At 37.4% G+C, this 20974-nt stretch overlaps 1 protein-coding gene across 2 annotated transcripts in view; it reads left to right on the forward strand.

The window, feature by feature from the left end:
* The window catches only part of LOC121779699 (receptor-like protein 43), a 30139-nt gene extending 14288 nt beyond the window's left edge, over positions 1–15851 (forward strand). For both annotated transcript variants that reach the window (XM_042177070.1, XM_042177071.1), the window contains 4 exons: positions 1413–1556; positions 12520–12591; positions 13182–13253; positions 14227–15851. In XM_042177070.1, the coding sequence (XP_042033004.1) occupies positions 1413–1556; positions 12520–12591; positions 13182–13253; positions 14227–15713 (1775 nt within the window). In that variant the 3' untranslated portion in view covers positions 15714–15851. The remainder of the gene's footprint in view (positions 1–1412; positions 1557–12519; positions 12592–13181; positions 13254–14226) is intronic.
* Positions 15852–20974: the final 5123 nt, after the last annotated feature.

The raw sequence follows: 20974 nt of genomic DNA on the forward strand, positions 1-20974 counted from the left end.
TAAGTAGCACTAGCTTCATTAATAAAATATAAACATGCTTCAGCTTGCAAATATGTATTATTCATTTTAAAATAAAAAATATATAAATATAAACATGCTTTAACTTGCAAATATGTATTATTCATTTTAAAATATAAAATTATTGTAAATATATGTACATTTTAAATCACTGTAAATATTATATACAAAAGTGATATAAGTAGAGCACTAAATATTTATATTTCAAAAATATTTAAAATGTTTATTTTGTTACATAGAGAATAATTAAGATGCATGGATCAAATTATAAGTACTTTAACACAAGATTAAAAATGATTTTAACTAAAGAATAAATATAACAACATAATATATGCAACTTAGTAAAAGTTTAGATTACATAAATTATTTAAAGGTATTATTTTGATAATAAAAAGAAATATGAATGGATAAAATAAAAAATAAAAAATGAAAAAAAAATATGTTTTTGTTGAGGATTGCCTAGACATCTTAGTTAAAAATCCAACAACCAAACCATTGGACTACTACATTTTATATGACATTTATTGAAAATAAAAATATTTCTACACTCTACGGAGGGAGCGGATATGCTATTTTCGGCTTGATTCAATGAAAAATTTAGGCTCTCCGGACGGTCGGGTAGGGGCGACCGCCCCCACCTGCCCCCTGGATCCGCGGCCATTGGCCGCCATCGGGCGCCCCATTGTGGGTGCCCTTATGGGATAGAGGAGTATGAGACTCTCTTACTTGTCATTTGCCAATCTCCAAGATTTATTTATATTATAAAGACTCATTGGAGAAATTTTGCCTTTATAACCATTTTTCTCGGCTTTCCATATAATTGAACTGAAACTCATATAGTATCTATTATTATTCCCTTCGGACAATGTCTTACTTTCGGACAAATTGATAGGTGGAGTTCCGAAGGAGATTGGAAATATTACATCCGTGACTTATTTGTATCTTTTTAGTAATCACTTGACAAGTATGCTTTTATCACTACTTTGATTTAAGAATGATGAAACTTAATACGCTAAATAAATCACTTTTTTACAATCCAATTCGAATTTATGTCCAACTATAAATTTTAAATCAATTTACTACAAAAATTTGCAATTAAACTCTAGATCTAATCTTTTTAGTTAATTTTAAATCTCGAGTTGACTAATTTCATACAGTTTCAACATTTTTATACTCCCACATCTCAAGGAAGATGACTCATTCCTTGGACGTCATGAAATTTTATGCACTTTTATTTTGTATGCTAGGTGAAGAGAATAAAGTAGAGATAAAATGATTTTTATTTTTAGTAATGAGTCATCTTGGATGAGACAAACTAAAAGGACAGTGGGTCATTTTCCGTTATCATATTAACTTAAGAAGTTAATTTAACCTTATTTGTCATATTTTGATAGGAAATATTCCGTCTTCTATCTTCAACGTTTCCTCGTTGGAATCCATATACCTCTATGACAATTCTATATCTGGAAGTATACCCACGATTGTGGACAATTTACCAAACCTCCTAGGACTGGATCTTTTCAAGAATAACTTAACAGGTGAGTGGAACAACTTATCTAGTATTCATTTGCCCCCAGTTCATAATTGGTTATCTTTATTTGCTTAAAAAAACTTTTGGTCCTACACGTTAAGATTGATAGCTTCTGATAAAATATTTTATACTACTACCAACAAATATAAAACATTAATTTTTGACACATGATTAGTTTTGTTATTTGAGTAATGAAAAGAGAGTAAAATGAGATAAAGGAAAAAAGAGAGATGGTTTTACTATTATCATTTTAAGAAATATTTCATTTTTAATGGGACAACCCAAAAAAAGAAAATGCTTTATTTTTAATGAGACAACCCAAAACAAGAAAATACTTTATTTTTAAGGGGACAGAGAGAGTATACTCTTTCGGGCCGAATACTTTTAATTTATTGCTAAGATAATAAGGTCAAAGGAATACCCAAAGTAATAACCTTATAAATCTTCAGTCGGATCAAGTTGTTTCTACTATTATTATTCCTTTCGGACAAATTGATAGGTGGAGTTCCGAAGGAGATTGGAAATCTTACATCCGTCACTTATTTGTATCTTTTTAAAATCAATTGACAAGTATGCTTTTATCACTACTTTGATTTAAGAATGATGAAACTTAATACGCTGAATTAATCACTTTTTTACAATCCAATTCGAATTTGTCTAACTTAATCCTCAAAAATGTATGTTGCAATTCCCATAAATTTTAAATCAATAGTATAATAAATAAATTTGCATTCAAACTCTAGATCTAATCTTTTTAGTTAATTTTAAATCTCAAGTTGACTAATTTCATACAGTTTCAGTTTCAGCATTTTAATAATTTTTTTTCAAGTAACGTTGGCCTTTCTTTAGTCTCGGGCCGGTTCTTTCTTTTCAATAAGGTTTGGGTATGTTTATAACTACTCCATCCGTTTCAGCTAAAATGACACATTTTTATTTTTTGTAATTTTTTTATCGCCAATTAAATATTCAACTCTCTTTCTCACTCCATTGAATACTTATACCCACTATTTCTCTCTCAAATTAAATATATTAACTAACAACACCTAAAATTTCATGCCGACTAAGAAATGTGTTATTTTAGTCGGGATGGAAGGAGTATATATCCAATTATAGAAAGTGAACCTTAACTTGAGTAGGACATCCTAACATAACTAATTTATGATATTTTAAATATTAAGTCTTAAATTGATTCTATACGTCAATCCAAATTAACATTTTGGTAGCTCACATAATATTTAATACTCTCTTTGTCCTGGCTAACATGCCACATTAGTTAGTGAAATGGAGGAATTTTACACGCTTGTCGTAGGCGCGCGTCCCTTCCTATTCAACAAGATTTATAAGTTCCCACTTTCCAAAATACTATTAATTAGCATATGGTAAGTTAGGGTGTCGAACCCACGAGGAACGGTTGCATCCGTTATGTATTTCCACACTTAAGAATGGTTTTGGCGATGCCGCCACACTCTAAATTGGGGGTGGGAACTAAACTACGAAATGCAAATAACACTTAAGCTAAGATAGGGAACTTAAAAGTGAAAATAACATGCAAGTAAAAGAAAGCATTTAAACTAGAACGCAGACCGAGCAAGTTGATAAACTAGGCAAGTTATCAGAAAAAACAGAGCTGTAGCGAGAAATTTTTTTGCAAGCGAGAAATTTTTTTGCACTTGACGAAATAAAAACAAAGCAGCAACATGCATGAATATTCCTAAGTTCAGAAAGCAAGAGGAACTAAGCTAAAAATCTAAGGAAGATAAACTAAGTGTTAACTCCTAAAGAAAGCTAAAAACTAGGAAAGTGACCCTTAAAAGTGGCTAAACTAATTAACTCCTAAAAGTAAACTAATTAATCTAGGTGATTTAAGCTCTAAACAAGAGCACAACTCTTTTTTTTCTCCTTTTCTTCTTGAAAATTTCGAAATCAACAGCTAACTAAAGTAACTAAAACTGACCTAAAGACTTTAGGAAAGATTTTTACTAAGCAAGAAAGGTTTAACAAACACTAGAACAATAACAAGATAAAATAGACAATAAACAAGAGCTAAACTTTAAAGCACATTAAATACACAAACACTTAGAGAAATTACTATTGAGATGAGGTTTTAAAACAAGAACAACAACAATAACTAAGAGTAAGAAATATGCAAAAGAACTACAAAGGTTAAGAACAAGCAACTAGAGAAATTAAACACTACTACTAAATTACTACTACTTCAACCCATGGTGAACAAGATCTTCCAACCTTGAGTTTGAAATCTCTCTTCTTAAGGAAGAGAGAAAAGTTTCCTAGAGAGAGAAATAGCTAAACTAAACTAAAGCAAAAGTGATAAAGTGGGTGGTTGAAAAGTTAGGCCAAAAGATAAGTTTTGTTGATTTTGTTACACATCTTCCAACCAATCTATTGTGGAAGTCTTATAACTCCCCATGATGGTAGTTGGCTTCTTTTACCTTCAAAAGTATCGCTTGTGGGCGTTGGTAGCACAAAGACTCATCAACTTTGCTTTGAAATGCGACTTTGAAGAGCTGTCAACATTGCTCGGACACTGGCCAATCCATCAAACTGGGCAGTTTGTGTCTTGTGGATTCCTTCCTCCTCAAACTACTGACTTTGCATCCAATTTGCCTCTACTTTTGCATGTAATATAGAATCCATTCCATTAGCATGCTACTCGGACCATTCCACTCATTTCCTGCCAAAAAGCATCTTTTTCACCCAAATATTCAACTAATAACTGCGAAAAAGTGATCGTTTCCGAGTGACGAAAACTAGCCTATCAAACCTCCTCACACTTGGATCATATTTGTCCCAAGTTTGTGGTTGGACCTTTCACTCAAATGCTAGTTTAAGTCACTTCCCTCTACATTATACACACACTCACTAAAACAAAACATAACACAAAGACATTTACAAGACAAAAACACACACGACTCAACAAACACACGAAAGACATACCAAGCAAGTTGTATGAAAAGTGTAATGATACCCCAAGAACCAAGCTCAAAACAGATTTCTAAAACACAATTTTGAAACATAAATTTCTTCATCGAACAATGTGGTTCCAACCTTCCGTCTCATCAAGATAGTTAAGCACATATCACAAGCAAAAGATTCACTCCATGACCCTCTCTAATTGTAAGGACAATTCTCTCAAGAATAATGATGAAAATGCAATCAAGGAGACATCAGTTTATCACATGTAGCTCAAGAGGGTCTTGCATGGGATGTAATGGGGCTTGGGACCATTTAATATTGTCGGTTAGATCCTAGGGGTCCTAAGCTAGTGAGTGTAGTACAACAAAAACTTGTGCTTATTGTCCAAAAGGGTACTTAGAAACTCCAAATATAATCACCTATTATAAAACCAAAACTAGAGATGCACTTCACTTTCTTCTTCTTCTTTTGCATCTTTTTTTTTCTTTTTCTTCTTCGATTTACCTTCCCACTCTTTCCTTGCCATTTTCTCTTTGTTTATCTTCCTTCCTTTTTTTCTTCTTTTTTGTTTCTTCTTTTTCTTTCTTCTTCTGTTTTCATTTCTTCTTCTTTTTTCTTCCTCTTATTCTTTTCATGATAGCCACTGTTTTTTTTGTGGGGGCGGCAGATTTTTCTGATGTTCACAACAAAAATCTCTTTCCCAAAAGGTGGTGATCATGTAGGAGCAACTAAACACATTTATTTTGCACAAGAGAGAAACCATTTTCTAACTTGGAAAAATTGTAGGCTCAAGGTTTCAAAGTGGCAACTAGGGGTAGCTCTTTTTGGTTGATGTAATCACAAAGAATAAGGCTCAATTTGGCTTTACTAGTGCCCTCTATCTATGCCATAGTGACCAAGCTATATCAACTATCATGCAATGCAATGTCATTCCACGCTCGAAAACGTGTAGAAAGTGTTCTACTTTGAGGCTTTGAACCTTACCATTTATGGGTTTTTATGCAAGTGATAGTGCTTCACATTTCCATCGTAATCAACTTCATTCAATCAAAACCACAAGTTCTTGAATAGATTTTTCAAAACAAAGCAAGTCATGTTTTTTTTTTGCTACGATTCGATAGGGGGGTCATTACCAAATCATGCATCAAGGGATAAGGTAGGAATCTTCCTTGGTGACTTCCTCTTGCTGTTTCTCCAGCTCCAAAATTAGGGACGAATCTTCCTCACTTTGTGTTGACGACGAAGACGGAGTCGGAGACGATTCAACCATGTCTTCATTTGTAGTTTCCTCCGTTACCCGTGATTCTGTTGAGGTCGTAACAACTCCCCCATTTTTAGAAACTTCCTTGTCCTCAAGGGATAAGGTAGGATACTGTTTCATCATTTCCGCCAACGGCTCCCAAGACGGAGAGTCTGACCCGTTTGACCACCACACTAAGACATGCTCCACTGCTGCTCCCTGATGCCATAATATTTTAGAGTCCAGTTTAGCCACTGGATGGACTACGGGTCTATTGCCGACGAACTTCTCTGGGAGGGGGACGATCGGGTCGTCCTTCACGAAGGCGCGAAGGAGACTCACGTGGAATACATCGTGAATGCGACTCCCCTCTGGCAAACGTAGTTTGTACGCAACGGGACCTATTCTCTTCACCATCTCAAAAGGACCGTAAAAACGCTTAGCGAGTTTAGCGGAGATGGGTTTTGCGACGGAATATTGGCGATACGACTGCAATTTCAACCACACGAAATCACCAACTTCGAATTCAATGTGACGCCGATGCCTATTAGCCGACGTGGTCATCTGCTGCTGTGCGTGTGACAGATTCTCCCGCAATTTTACGAGCAGCTCGCCCCGCTGCTTGATCAATTCTGCGACACTAGGTGGCGTTTTCACCGACGGCACAAACGCCACCAACAACGGGGGCTCCCGTCCATACAACACCCTAAAAGGGGAGGTGACGAGGGCTTGCGTGGTGGAAACAATTGAGAGCCAGTTCGGCCCATGGAAGGAAATTAGACCAAGTAGATGGCTTGTCCGAAGTGAATGCTCATAGATATTGGTCCAGGGCCTTGTTACGAATCTCGGTTTGGCCGTCCGATTAGGGATGATAAGTCGTAGTAAAGTTCAGTTTAGTCCCGCTTAGACGTAGTATCTCTTCCCAATTGCGTTAAGAAACACTGAGTGCCTGTCCGAAACTAGCGTCTTTGGAAAGCCATGGTGGCGAACAACAGTGTTAACAAATAGATGGGCCACCCGTAAGGCGTCAAAACGGGTGGGAAGGGGAGCGAAGTGGGCATACTTGGAGAGTCTATCGATCACCACCATAATAGTTGTATATCCACGTGACTGTGGGAGGCCCGTGATAAAGTCCATTGAGACATCGTCCCAAACTTGCGAAGGTACATGCAAAGGCTGTAGAAGGCCTGCAGGCTTTTGAGTCGAGTATTTGGTAGATTGACACACCGCGCACACATCAACAAAGTCCTGAACTTCCTTCCTCATCTTAGGCCAATAGAATCCCGCCGCCAATATACGGAAGGTCCGGTCTTGACCCGGGTGAACCGCCATGGGTGTACTATGATGTTCCTCCAGCAACAATCGCTTCAATTTGGACGCGTGGCTCACCAAGATCCTCCTGTGAAAATATATCAGCTCGTCCGCGAAGGAGAAATGAGCAGGCGCCTCCCCGGAGTTAATTTGCGCGGTGAGATACACTAATTCTGGCTGAGTTACCGTTTCGTGTCGCAAAGCCTCCCATAACTTAGGGATTGGATGGGCGACAGCGGTTAAACAAGCCATGTCAGCCACCTGGGCAGCCTGTTCCGCTGCCAGATCGTCCGCGGGGGCCTGCACTTGTTGCGGAGAGTCAGTCTCTTCCCGCCGAGACTGCGCATCCGCTGCTCGATTTAATGCCTCTTTTTATACTCGATATAGAAACTGTATCCCATTAGCTTCCGGACATATAATTGTTGGTTCGGTGTTTGGACAACCTGTTGTAGCAACTCCTTTAAACTCTTCTGATCGCTTCGAATTACAAATTCTCGGCCCAATAGATACCGTCTCCATTTCTGGACAACCTCAATGATCGCGTAGAGATCCTTATGGTAAGTCGAGGCGACTCTGCGACGCTGGCCCAACTTGCGACTAAAGTAGGCAATTGGGTGACCTTCTTGAATGAATACCGCCCCGATCCCCATGTCCGAGGTATCCATTTTGACATAGAAGGTCTTGGTGAAATTCGGAAGACGTAACACTACATCATTGCCGATTTTAAAGCTTGGATTGCGTCGGTCGCTGCCTGTGTCCACACAAAAGCCTCCTTCTTAAGTAATTATGTAAATGGGGCCGCAATCATGGCATAGTTTGCAACAAATCGTCTGTAGTACCCTGTTAGGCCCAAGAATCCACAGAGTTGTTTCACATTTCGTGGGTGTGGCCAAGCTGTCATTGCCTCTATTTTTCGGGGGTCTGCCTTAAACGTGCCGTTTGCAATCAAGTGACCCAGATACTCAACAGTAGTGCAGCAAAACGAACACTTAGACAATTTGACATAAAATTTATTAACGCTAAGGAACAATAGTACCTCTGACAAATGTTCGCAGTGGGAACTCAGCGTGGGGCTGTATACCAAGATGTCATCGAAAAAAACAATGACACAACGTCGCAGGAGATGCTGGAAGATATTGTTCATCGCCGCTTGGAAAGTAGACGGAGTGTTTGTAAGCCTGAATGGCATCACCAAGAACTCAAAATGCCCATCTTGAGTGTGGAAAGCTGTTTTAAAAATATCGGCCTCATGCATTCTGATTTGATGGTAGCCTAAGCGTAAGTCTAGCTTAGTGAAGAACTTCTCCCTTCCCAATTCATCAAAAAGTTCGTCCGCGGTGGGAATGAGGAATTGATCAGGGACCTTTGCCAAATTTAAGGCGCAGTAATCAATGCAGAAGCGAAAAGAACCATCCTTCTTTCGAATTAGTTGCACCGGCGAGGAGAAAGGGCTCTGACTTCTCTGGATTATGCCCTGGGATAACTTTTCCTTGACTTGATGCTCGATTTCGTTCTTTTGGAAGTATGGGTAACAATATGGTCTAACATTGACCGGCTTCGTGCCCGGAAGTAGATGGATTATGTGGTCGAATGTCCTAGGCGGAGGCATGTCGTTAGGCAGAGCAAAGATGCCCTTATGGGCCTCAAGAACCCGGCGACAATCAGTCGGCAGATCCGCGGAGAACTCTTGGTCAGCTTCTGAACCGGAAGGCGACCCCTCGTCAGGGTCCAAGGCGACGATTTCGTAGAATTCATGGTTCGAAGAAAATGACGCCAGCAGGACTAAGGAGTGCAGCGAAATCTTCTGTGGACCAGGCAGACTACCCTGTAAGATTACTGATTTTCTGTCTTGTTGGAACTCCAAGGTCTTGCCGACAAAGTCAGCAGATATCCGGCCTAGCGAATCCAGTCCATGCCGAGTATCACATCCCAACCATGAACATCCAGGCTGTGCAAATCTGTCAAAAAATCAGCCCCATGTATTGTTAATTTAGTTCGCCTAGAGATGTGGGAACATATGAGTGATGCGCCATTCCCGACATACACCCGGAAGGGACGGATGCGCGATAACTGCAGCTGCAAACTCTCTGCGAAGCGGGAATGGAGAAAATTGTGAGTACTTCCTGTGTCAATCAAAATTCGCACCTTTGTGACCCCGAGTTCTCCTACGACTTGGAAGGGAACCGATCGATTTCCTTCCGTGAGAGAATGAAGGTGGGAAATATCCTCTGTAATTAACTCCTCATCTTGCGGTTGGTCTTTATGCCCCTGTCCCGATTCCTCCCAGTCATCATCCCCTACGTAACACAACAACCTGGTAGTACAAACGTGGCCCGGCGTGTACTTCTCCGGACAATGCCAGCATAATCCCTTTCGCGAGTGCTCCGATTTCTCCGCATTAGACACATGGATCGGAGTAAAGCAAGGACGATCCTGCTCCGGGGGTTGCTGGCTCATTTTCGGCACCTGGGAAGAGCTGCTAGCCGGTGCGGAGGAAGGCAGCGTCGGCTGACGTGTAACTTTATTAGGCCACTGCTGTTTCTGCGACTACGTAGGTTGGTATCTCTATTCTTGATTTGCAGCCAAACGCAAGGCTAGCGCCATGGCCTCGGCCAACGACTGCAGTTGCTGCAGCTCTACTTTCTCCTAAATGGGCATTTTAATGCCCTCGATGAATACGAGAATTAAAATGTAATCCGGGACCCCTTCGATCCGATTTAAATATTTCTCAAATGTGTCAGGATACTCTGCGACGGATCCCGTTTGCACCAATTTGGCCAAAGGACTGATATAATTCCGGAAACTCTGCGGATCAAACCGATGGCGGACATCCTCCAAGAATTCAGCCCATGTGACGTAACGGTTGTTGTTTCTGTAGTTAAAATCCATTCTGCAGCCGGGGGATCGAAGAGCATTACTGCGTAGTGGAGACGATCCTCGTCCGGAATCATGATGTGATCAAAATAATACTCCACTCGTCAATCCAGTTCGTGGCGTCGGACCCGTAGAAATGTGGGGCGCGCATTTTGACCCTTTGATGCGAATCTGGACCATATTGATATTTGGATCGGTCCCGGGATACTGGCGGATCCCAACAAGATGCGCGGCGACGATGATCACGCCACCCCCGTTAGCGGGCTGCTGGTGGTCCCAGTTGGATAGGCGACGGGGCTGATATGGGAGAATTCTATTATCAACAGTCCCATCGTGTTGCCAATCGCATCCTCGCCTCGCATCATCACAACGTGAGAGGCTCCCACGCCTACCTCCTCTCGCACCCCTCCTGTCACGGAACCCTAGTAGGCGTTGCCGAGGGTTCGGGCCATGCTGAATATCATCAGTTTCCCTATAGTCTGCATATTCCCGATCTTCTGAATCGTAATCATCGTCAGGGAGATCGATAACACGTGCCTGCGGAAACTCCAGACTATTCACCTTTACTTCAAATTGATCAAAGCGTGCCATGATCCGATCAAATCCCTGGGTGTGCTGGTCGACCGCACCCGTGTCTGTCCACCGTTGACCACCGTTGTCACGGCGGTTCCCCAATGGTGGTCGACGTGCCGCACCGATGACTAGTTCTTGCGTATTCTCCCGGTCAGAAACAGCGGCGATCGCTTTACGTCGTCTACTGTATGCATGAGTTTGAGATGAAGCACCAGTTGTTAAGAGGACACCTCTCTTAACGAAGAATTCCCGTCACGAAACGAATCAACACACGAATCCGGCGTCCCTAAGCTTGGGATCGGCGGCTGAAAAACTGATGGCTGGTGCGGAAGAGGTTTCCGTCGGCAATGGGTAGGTTTGTTTGTGTATTGCACAAGTAATGTGGGAAAAATAATTCTTCATTGATTGAGTACTGAATTAATGAGAAGCCATATTTATAATACTAAAACCCTAGGGTTGGTTCGACCTAATCCTAAACATCGGGAAAGAACCAACCCTAGGATTTAGTATTATAAATAGGGCTTCTCATTAATTCCGTACTCAATTAATAAAGAATTATTTTGCCCACATTACTTGTGCAATACACAAACAAACCTACCTGCTGCCGACGGAAACCTCTTCCGCGCCAGCCATCAGTTTTTCAGCCGCCGATCCCAAGCTCAGGGACGCCGGATTCGTGTGTTGATTCGTTTCGTGACAGGAATTCTTCGTTAAGAGAGGTGTCCTCTTAATAGAGTAGTTCTAATCCCAAGCGGAGTACATGAATTTGACCCAAACTTGCGGTAAACTTGCGGTGCATTTTTGGCTATTCAGTCCATTAGATACAATTATTTATGTAGGTAAATTACACGTCGGTAATTTATTTTTAGTTATGTCCTTCTAAAATGTAATCGGTAATACCATCGGTTATTTATCTAGGTAATACCATTTTCTATCATAATTGTCTACAGATTGGATACCGTCGGTAAATGAACTTTTGTTTGTAGTGTGTTTTGTTCTCCATGCATTCTTACATAAGCGACTTGAAAGGAATGATTAGTGAAAGCGGATTGTGGATCAAGTTATATGGAAAGATAACCGAACCGGAATGATCAGTTAGCAAATGTCTTTGTCACTTAATCAAGCGCTCTCACTCTCGCTCGCCTCCAAAGTAATTTGTAAACTCCCAATTTTACACTATTTTAACAGTAAAGCGCAAGTTCGGGGTCGATCCCACAGAGAAGCTAGTGTATTAAGTGTGTGAGTTGTGTACAGGGGTTGGCTGCTGGCACGCTTTAACTTTGGGAGTTTTTAACTACTGAGTTTACCTTAGACAGAAAAGTAACTAACTACTTGATCAAAGAAATTTTAACTACTGGGTCAAGTGCTAAGGGCGAAAACGAATTAAAACAGTAAATGTGAGGATGGAAATGAAATTTTAAATATGAATCATTTTTGTGTTAGCTTTAGCTTCACACATGACTCATTTATCGATGTCCAACAGATCTATCTATTTAATGCATTACTTTAGTGCCACGATAAGAGTCACATTTTGTCATTTCAGTATGTCCTACAATAAGAGTCACTTTTACCATAAATGGTAAGTTGGCTCACATTCTATCAATTTATACCACTCATATTTTATTATAAATGGTAAGTTGGCGCCACGTCCGTCCCATTGAAGATAACCTATTTCCCTTTTTGAATTGTTTCAACCAAGATGACTCATTACTAAAATTAGAAACATCTTTTATTTATACTTCATTCACTCTATCTTATTTTACTCTATTCATTTAAAGCATAAAATAAAAATGTATAAAATCTTGTGCCGCTCAAGGAACTGGTCCTCTTCCTTGGGACAGTAGGAGTATATAAGTTGGTCGTATAGTCCACTAACTAATTATTTAACTCACTTTTTTGTATTTTTAAAATTTGTTCCATAACTAAATATGACTTCGATTATGAGACGGAGGTAGCACAATTTAATGGCACATCCTTGCTATATTTAATTATCAGTGTAATTAATTGCACATGTTTCTATGCTTTGACAAATTGGTAGGCGAGATACCGAAGGGGATTGAACATCTTACCTCCTTGACTTCTCTCAATCTTCGTCGCAATAGCTTGACAGGTATGATTTGTTTGCTACTCTGATTGAGTGATCAGTGTAATTTAAACTTAGTATTCAATTTTTAGAACTTTAAGTAAATTCAAACCCTATATCTTTTAATCCTTTTCTAGTTAATTTCACATAAGTGACTTATTTCTTTCAATTTCATCATTGTTATATACTCCCTCTTTAACTCACAAAACAACATTTTTCTTCTTTAACTCACAAACAACACTGCATAAAATCTCGTGCCGAAAAACAAATGTTTCATATTTTTTTGGACGGAGGGAGTATTTGTCAAGTAAATTTGTCAATTTCATAATTTGGATCATCTGGAACCTCTACTAATTACTATTGCTGGATTTTGGTTTGAATAAGTTGGCTTATATAAATTTGTACGTTCTTCCAAAATGGTACAACTCGGACCAAAATATAGAAAGTGAACATCTTGATTTGAGTAGGACATCCTAATATAACTAATTTATATCACACTGAGGAAAAATTGGATCTTGAAGAGTTGGAATGGAAATGTGGTTCAAGATTCGATGTTCTCTGTTTTATAAATCTCGCATGAAGTCATTTAAGTCTGTCCAATTATATGTTCAACGCAGGTTCCATACCCAACCAAGTTTGTAACCTCACTTCACTGAGAGAACTACGTTTGGGAGACAATAAGTTCAAAGGTATGTTTATATATGAGAGTGCTGGTTTTGATAAACAATAAGTTTGAAGGTATGTTTATATATGATTCAATTTATAGTTTGAGTCTTAAACGGTAATTTATTCGCCCCAATATTATCTCGTGCTTGAATTATTTGTACATGTTCGAATTATCTAGAGAATTCGAATTAACTCATACACCGTCATAATCACTTTCCATAGTCGAATTCGAATTTGAATTTGTCTAATTTAATGTTGTAACCAAATTCCAAATAAATCGTAAACTTAACTTATGTTAGCTATAACGCAAATTTTCTTAAATTGCTAACTTATCAACGCTATGCATTAAAAATGTCAACACAAATTTGTGTTGACAATTTATATATGAATGTCGACATAGTGTATTAAAATATCAACTAAGTTTATGTTGACAATTCCATGTCTACGTGTTGTCATTTTTAATATATTGCATTAATGAGTTAGTAGAGTTGACAACTTAAGAAAATTAGCAATTAGTAATAGATCACACATCTCTGTTCCTTTTACCATTTTACACATCTCTGTTCATTACTATAGTTGGATTTTGGTTTGAATAAACTACCTTATGAATTTATATGTTGTTCGAAAATGGTGTATCTCGCACAAAATACAAAAAACAAGGCTTTAATTTATCGAACTTTAATTATTTTTCCCCCCTTTTCTTCATTGAGGCACTTCTTTTTAGTACAAAGTTTAAGAAATAGATGTGTAGTGTGTTAAGTGGTAGGTAATAAAATAGATAAAGTAAAAAAAGAAAAAAATAGAGAGAACAAAGTAAAAAAAAGAATGAAGTAAGATATCGAATGAAGTGGGAAAGATAACTCAACTATGAAGGAACAAACTCAACTATGAAGCAACGGAGATAGTACTATTTAGTCTCGTCAACTCTTCCATGTTCAAACTTTAATTATTACTGTCCATGCTTTATCATTTTTTATAACAGACTCACACTCACAGGAGAAATTCCAACCTGTGTCACCAATGCTTCTCAGCTTACTTATATTGACTTGAGCAGCAATTCATTCACTGGCCCCATCCCCGACTTCGGTAACCTAAGACAGCTGCAATTCCTTTATCTAAGTGACAATAATTTGACTGGGATTGAATCGCCAAATCAAGAATTGGAGTTTCTCTCTGGTTTAGTAAACTGCCGAGAATTAGTTAGGTTGGATATTAGTAACAATCCGATGATGAATGGTATCCTTCCGGCTTCCGTTGGGAACTTGTCTACTTCTCTTTCCAGCTTTACAGCATCTAACTGCAGCATCAGAGGCATAATTCCTCCTGAATTTGGAAATTTGAGGATGTTGGAAGTTTTGGATTTATCCAAGAATCAACTCAAAGGATTCATCCCAACTACATTTTCAAAGGGTTGTAGGCTTCTGTCACTCGGCTTGAATGGTAATAAGTTGGAAGGAGCGTTACCCCGATCCCTCTCCAATTGTCGAAGTCTGCAGGTTCTTCATATTGGAAACAACAGAATACAAGACACCTTTCCGGTTTGGACTGGAAATCTCACTGATCTTGGCGTCCTCATATTGAGATCCAACAACTTTAGTGGTACCATTCCTTCTCTCACTTCCAATACTTCTCTTCCATTCCCCAAGTTGCAAGTTTTCGATATATCTCATAATGCATTCATTGGCTATCTGCCCCAAGAATATCTGAGGAATTTCAAAGGGATGATAGATGTACAAGAGAATCATCGAGGAGAATACGGGTTTCCGTTTCCGTTTCCGATTCCGTTTCGGATTCCGTTTCCGTTTCCGTTTCCGTTTCCCATTCCCATCGCTTATGAATATTCGTTTACATTAACAGTGAAAGGTTCAGATCAAGAATATAAGAGAATTTTGATAGCCTTGACAGCAATTGACATGTCATCCAACAGATTCTCAGGCACTATACCAAATTCCATAGGAAAATTGAATTCATTGATATACTTGAATCTATCTCACAATTGCCTCACAGGAGGTATACCTGCATCTCTTGGAAACATTACGAAACTCGAGTCGCTGGACTTGTCTTCAAACCGGTTGGAAGGTGAAATTCCAACAGAGCTTACAAAGCTCACATTTCTTTCTAAGGTGAACTTTTCTTTGAATAATCTTTCAGGAAAGATACCTCAATCCAGTGGCCAGTTTCCCACATTTGACAATACATCATATGTTGGGAATTCTGGACTATGTGGATTTCCATTAACACGAAAATGCGAAGAGCCTTCGCCTCCAGTGATGATGGGAGAAGGTGATCAAGATTATGGTATTCTAGAGGGATTCTGTTGGCAGGCTGTTGTTTCTGGTTATGGATGTGGATTTGTAATTGGTGGTATTGTGGGTTGTCTGATTTTTGGGTATGGAAGGCCTAAATGGTTGTTGGAATGGATCTACAGATTTTACAGGATAAAGATGAGAAGAAATGTGGCACCACAAAGAAGAAGAAGATAAGAAGGTTGAACATTTGATGTTGAATGTTGAATAATGAGCATTGTTGTTTTCTCACGTTTGTTTGCATCTTATGTTGAACTTTCTACTCTCCTTTGCAATTACACTTGTTTAGCATTCATGTGTTTTGGGCTTTTCGAATTAGATGGTTTGGGTCTCAAACGACAATTATTACTTGGGCTTATTTAACTGCTAAGACTTATTAGGTGTGATTAATAGCTCCTAATTTTCAGTGCAACGAAAGATAATATTATCAGATCAAAACTTCACTCGATTGAAAATGAGGATTAAGAAAAAATGATTTTTATGGACAATGAGGAAAAAGAAAGGTGGAATAAAAAGAATGGTAGACATAATCAAACAAGACCAATATTATAATAATGTTTTCATTTTTGCCTAAGAATATGTTCTTAAACAGTTTTATGAGATTTGAAAATAAATTTTAATACCCCTCCGTCTCATGTTACTCGCACTTTTTATTTTAAGCCGTAAATTTGAGATTGATTTTTTAGTGTAATTAAATTAAAATTTCAAGTGTAATTAGATATCACTTAATAAAGGAGCTATTAACTTAATCTATCATATTAATTAAATATATTAATTCTAACTTAAACTATAAATAATGTAAGTAGTTTGTGACGAGGCGAAATGGAAGAGTGCAAATAACATGGGACGGAGGAAGTATCTAAAAAAGTACTTCTCAACACATATCGTTTTGAATTGCATCTCTATTCAATTTTTTTCATTAACTAAAATTCTCTAATATCTAGCATATTATAGCACGATCATCCAAATATTTTCACATCGTATAAGCTTTTAAGACACTGCATCTTAACAGCTATAGAAACACTGTATGAGCTTTTAAAACATATCAATTCTTGAATAAGCTAATTAGTTAAGCTGCCCTGATTCCATTTTTCACTATAGTATCTTTGCTTAAGCAATTAAATACGAACCAATATAGTACTCTGACACTCTTCCCGTTCTAGTTAAGATACCAAACTTGCTGACTGACAAAATTTTAGAAATTGTTGTGTAATGTATCTGAATAGAGCTACGAAATACTATTGTTGAAATATAACATGTAGAGAAAAAAAGGTAATTGGGATATTAATGAAGATAGAATGAAATTGACAGGTAGTTGAATATATGTTGATACTGTTCTACGAATATACTTTTTCAAAAATTGTAAATGTATAATTTTTATTGAATTGACTAAAAACAAACAGATGGAATATTAATCTTAGCAAATATCCAATACTCCTCCGTCCCATTGAAAATGTCCACATTATTAAATGACACAAGAATGAGTTTGTCTCTATAAAATAGAAACAACCAAGAATGAGTTTGTCTCACATCGAAAGTGGAACATGAAACATTCAAGGATGTCTCTATAAAATAGAAACAACCAAGAATGAGTTTGTCCCACATCGAAAGTGGAACATGAAACATTCAAGGATGTCTCTATAAAATAGAAACAACCAAGAATGAGTTTGTGCCACATCGAAAGTGGAACATGAAACATTCAAGGATGTCTCTATAAAATAGAAACAACCAAGAATGAGTTTGTCCCACATCGAAAGTGGAACATAAAACATTCACGGATGTCACTATAAAAGAGAAATAACAAAGAATGAGTTTCATAAAAAAAACATTAAATAAAAAAAAATAAAAAATTCGCGCTAGGCGATTCGGACGCTGCAAAAAACCGCCTAGCGCTCGGCGGTTCCGTGGCGCTAGGCGGTGCGCTGGGCGATCCGGACACTGCAATAGCGCCGAGCGGATCGCCCAGCGCACCGCCTAGCGCCACGGAACCGCCGAGCGCTAGGCGGTTTTTTATTCCGGAAATCGCTGGGCGGTTGCAATAGAACCAGCCCATTAATCAATCTCATTCTTGTATAGAGGAGGACGAAGAAATTGTCATCTGGATGATGAAGGAATACCAAGACGAGAAAGCAATCTTAGACCGTAGTGTACAAGTTGAGTACTTCTGATTTTCAGTTTGATTTTGATTGGGATTATGTGTGTTGGTCCAATTGAACTTTTCAAAGATGGGACATTTTGATGTTACTGAATAAACATCGGCTCATCTACTACTCCAACAAGACAAGAACTATTCTCACTCAACAATTTCGGATTCTCTACTTTCGTTGCTTCAATGCATGTGCTCTTCGTCTTGTCTCTGTGAATAGCCGTGGATTTAACGTCAATACAATTTGTGGAATTAATGCAATCTATTTAGCTTCATAAATAGGAATTATTTAATGGACACTTAAAAATAAACAAGGAAATAAATCTTCAAACATAATCTACATTCTAATGAAAAATAATTTAAAGGAAAAAAGCTACTAAAAGAAAAGACTGATTAAGTACAAACGTCAATATCAATCTATAAACTCACTATTTTCCGATCTGCGTTTTTAAATTTAATTTTTGAGGTTTTGAGTTTTAATTTAGCTTTTATTTTATGTTTTTACAATTTTATAAAGGACAATTTAGCCTCGAGCCAATTGTACACCCCTCGTAATATTATCGGGCCAGGATGTGGAAGTCTTCGGTCAGGGTTTCAACCTTTTTTGCGTGAATAAATTCATAATTAGATTTATTAAAGCCCTAATTCTTATTCACCTGCTCTGCCTCTTCTCCACTAATGGGGCGTGATTTCTTCCGAATTCTGCCATCAGAATTAACGACCAACATCCTCTCACGCCTCCCATTCCGAAGCGTTGCAATCAGCAAATGCGTTTGCAAATCATGGCTCAATCTGCTCAATTCCGACTACGGCAAAATAAAACCCCCTCCCGCCCTAGTTTGCTTCAAGAGGAACCCATCTCATTGCACGATTTTCGAAATCAAAGACAAAGACGAAGCCGATTATGAGAGCCACGATCTTCACTACATTCCGCTCACAGATTTCGATATCCCTTTCAGAATCAGTGCAACGGAATGCACCACTGCTAATGGGTTGCTTCTTCTATACTCAAACAAGACCAATATTATAATAATGTTTTCATTTTTGCCTAAGAATATGTTCTTAAACAGTTTTATGAGATTTGAAAATAAATTTTAATACCCCTCCGTCTCATGTTACTCGCACTTTTTATTTTAAGCCGTAAATTTGAGATTGATTTTTTAGTGTAATTAAATTAAAATTTCAAGTGTAATTAGATATCACTTAATAAAGGAGCTATTAACTTAATCTATCATATTAATTATATATATTAATTCTAACTTAAACTATAAATATTGTAAGCAGTTTGTGACGAGACGAAATAGAAGAGTGCAAGCATGGGACGGAGGAAGTATCTAAAAGTATGTTCTCAACACATTTTTTTGAATTGCATCTCTATTCAATTTTTTTCATTAACTAAAATTCTCTAATATCTAGCATATTATAGCACGATCATCCAAATATTTTCACATCGTATAAGCTTTTAAGACACTGCATCTTAACAGCTATAGAAACACTGTATGAGCTTTTAAAACATATCAATTCTTGAATAAGCTAATTAGTTAAGCTGCCCTGATTCCATTTTTCACTATAGTATCTTTGCTTAAGCAATTAAATACGAACCAATATAGTACTCTGACACTCTTCCCGTTCTAGTTAGGATGCCAAACTTGCTGACTGACAAAATTTTAGAAATTGTTGAAATTTTAGAAATTTTAGAAATTTTAGAAATTGTTGAGAAAAAAGGTAATTGGGATATTAATGAAGATATAGTGAAATTGACGGGTAGTTGAATATACGTTGATACTGTTTTGCGAATATACTTTTTCAAAAATTGTAAATGTATACTCCCTCCGTCCCACATAATTTGGGACACTTTGACCGGGCACGGGTTTTAAGAAATGTAATGAAAAGTGAGTTGAAAAAGTTAGTGGAATGTGGGTCTTACTTTTAAATATTAGTTTTATAATTAAATGTGAGTATGAATGAGTTAGTTGAATATGTGGTCCACTACCAAAAATAGTAAAAGTGAAATTGGTCAAATTATGTGGGACGACCCAAAATGGAAAACTGGGTCAAATTATGTGGGACGGAGGGAGTAATTTTTATTGAATTGACTAAAAACAAACAGATGGAATATTAATCTTAGCAAATAGCCAATACTCATCCATCCCATTTAAAAAGTCCATAATATTAAATGACACAAGATATTAGGTGAGCAGATGTGTATGATAAAATAAAATGAAAAAAAGTAATTGGATATTTTAATAAAAAGAGGAGAGAGAAATTTGTTTCTAAATATGAATAGTGGAGATTTTAAGTTGGATAAAGAAAAAATGAAAGATGGAGTGGAACAGAGGAGAACTATTATTTGTCAAAAGTATCATAAATTTCCAACTACGTCGAGTGGTTCCCACACGCATAACAAAGTTGACGATGAACATTTGCATTTAATGAAAGCTAGACTACATTATCGTGTCCACATGCATTTCTCTTTCTAGTATTAACTCCCTACATAAGTTTATTCTAATTTCAACCAAATAAAACGACATAAATTTACAGCTCTTAGTCATTCTTCTTCTTTTTTTAAGCATATTTAAAATGGTACGATAGGAGAGAAAATGATTCCACAGTTTGTACTGCTAAAAATCGTAAATATATATCCAAGGTGTAACTATATATAACTATATTAGAACAAGATAGAATCTAAATTATTATATTTTCATGTGGACCTAAGTTCAAGTTCATATATTATTTTAACTATATTAGAACAAGATAGAACGTAATGATTACCACCAAAGTGTTGTTTTCAATTGAAAAATTAGATGAATCCATACAAGTGGACCTAAGTTCAAGTTCATATAAGTCAAGAAACAATAGACAGTTTCTCTATACGTGGAACTGTTCTTAGCATTTTTCTGGCCATGCATTTAATATGTGGACCTAAGTCCATTTATGATTTTGTATATTACATTGAGTCTACATTTAAGTTTTTTTATAGATATTTATGAACACTCAATTATTTGATTATATACACGATGCATCTATTCGAGTTAAATTGTGATGATTAATAGATTTTTTGAGAAATAATAAACACTAAAATTGGAAATCTTGTTAAATGATTGCAACTTGAAAATGAATATTTTATTGTTGAGAAGACAAAAATCGTAATGATATATAAGAACCAATAGTATCAAAATATCCTCGAATATATCCAAGGTGTAACTATATCCTCGTTTCGACCCACTCTAAGTGGAGCATTTCTAATTCAGTAGAGAATTCGGAAATGTGTTTCTATATTTGAAAAAAAGTC

The sequence above is a fragment of the Salvia splendens genome, chromosome 19 (assembly GCF_004379255.2).
Source record: "Salvia splendens isolate huo1 chromosome 19, SspV2, whole genome shotgun sequence".
NCBI classification, from domain to species: domain Eukaryota; kingdom Viridiplantae; phylum Streptophyta; class Magnoliopsida; order Lamiales; family Lamiaceae; genus Salvia; species Salvia splendens.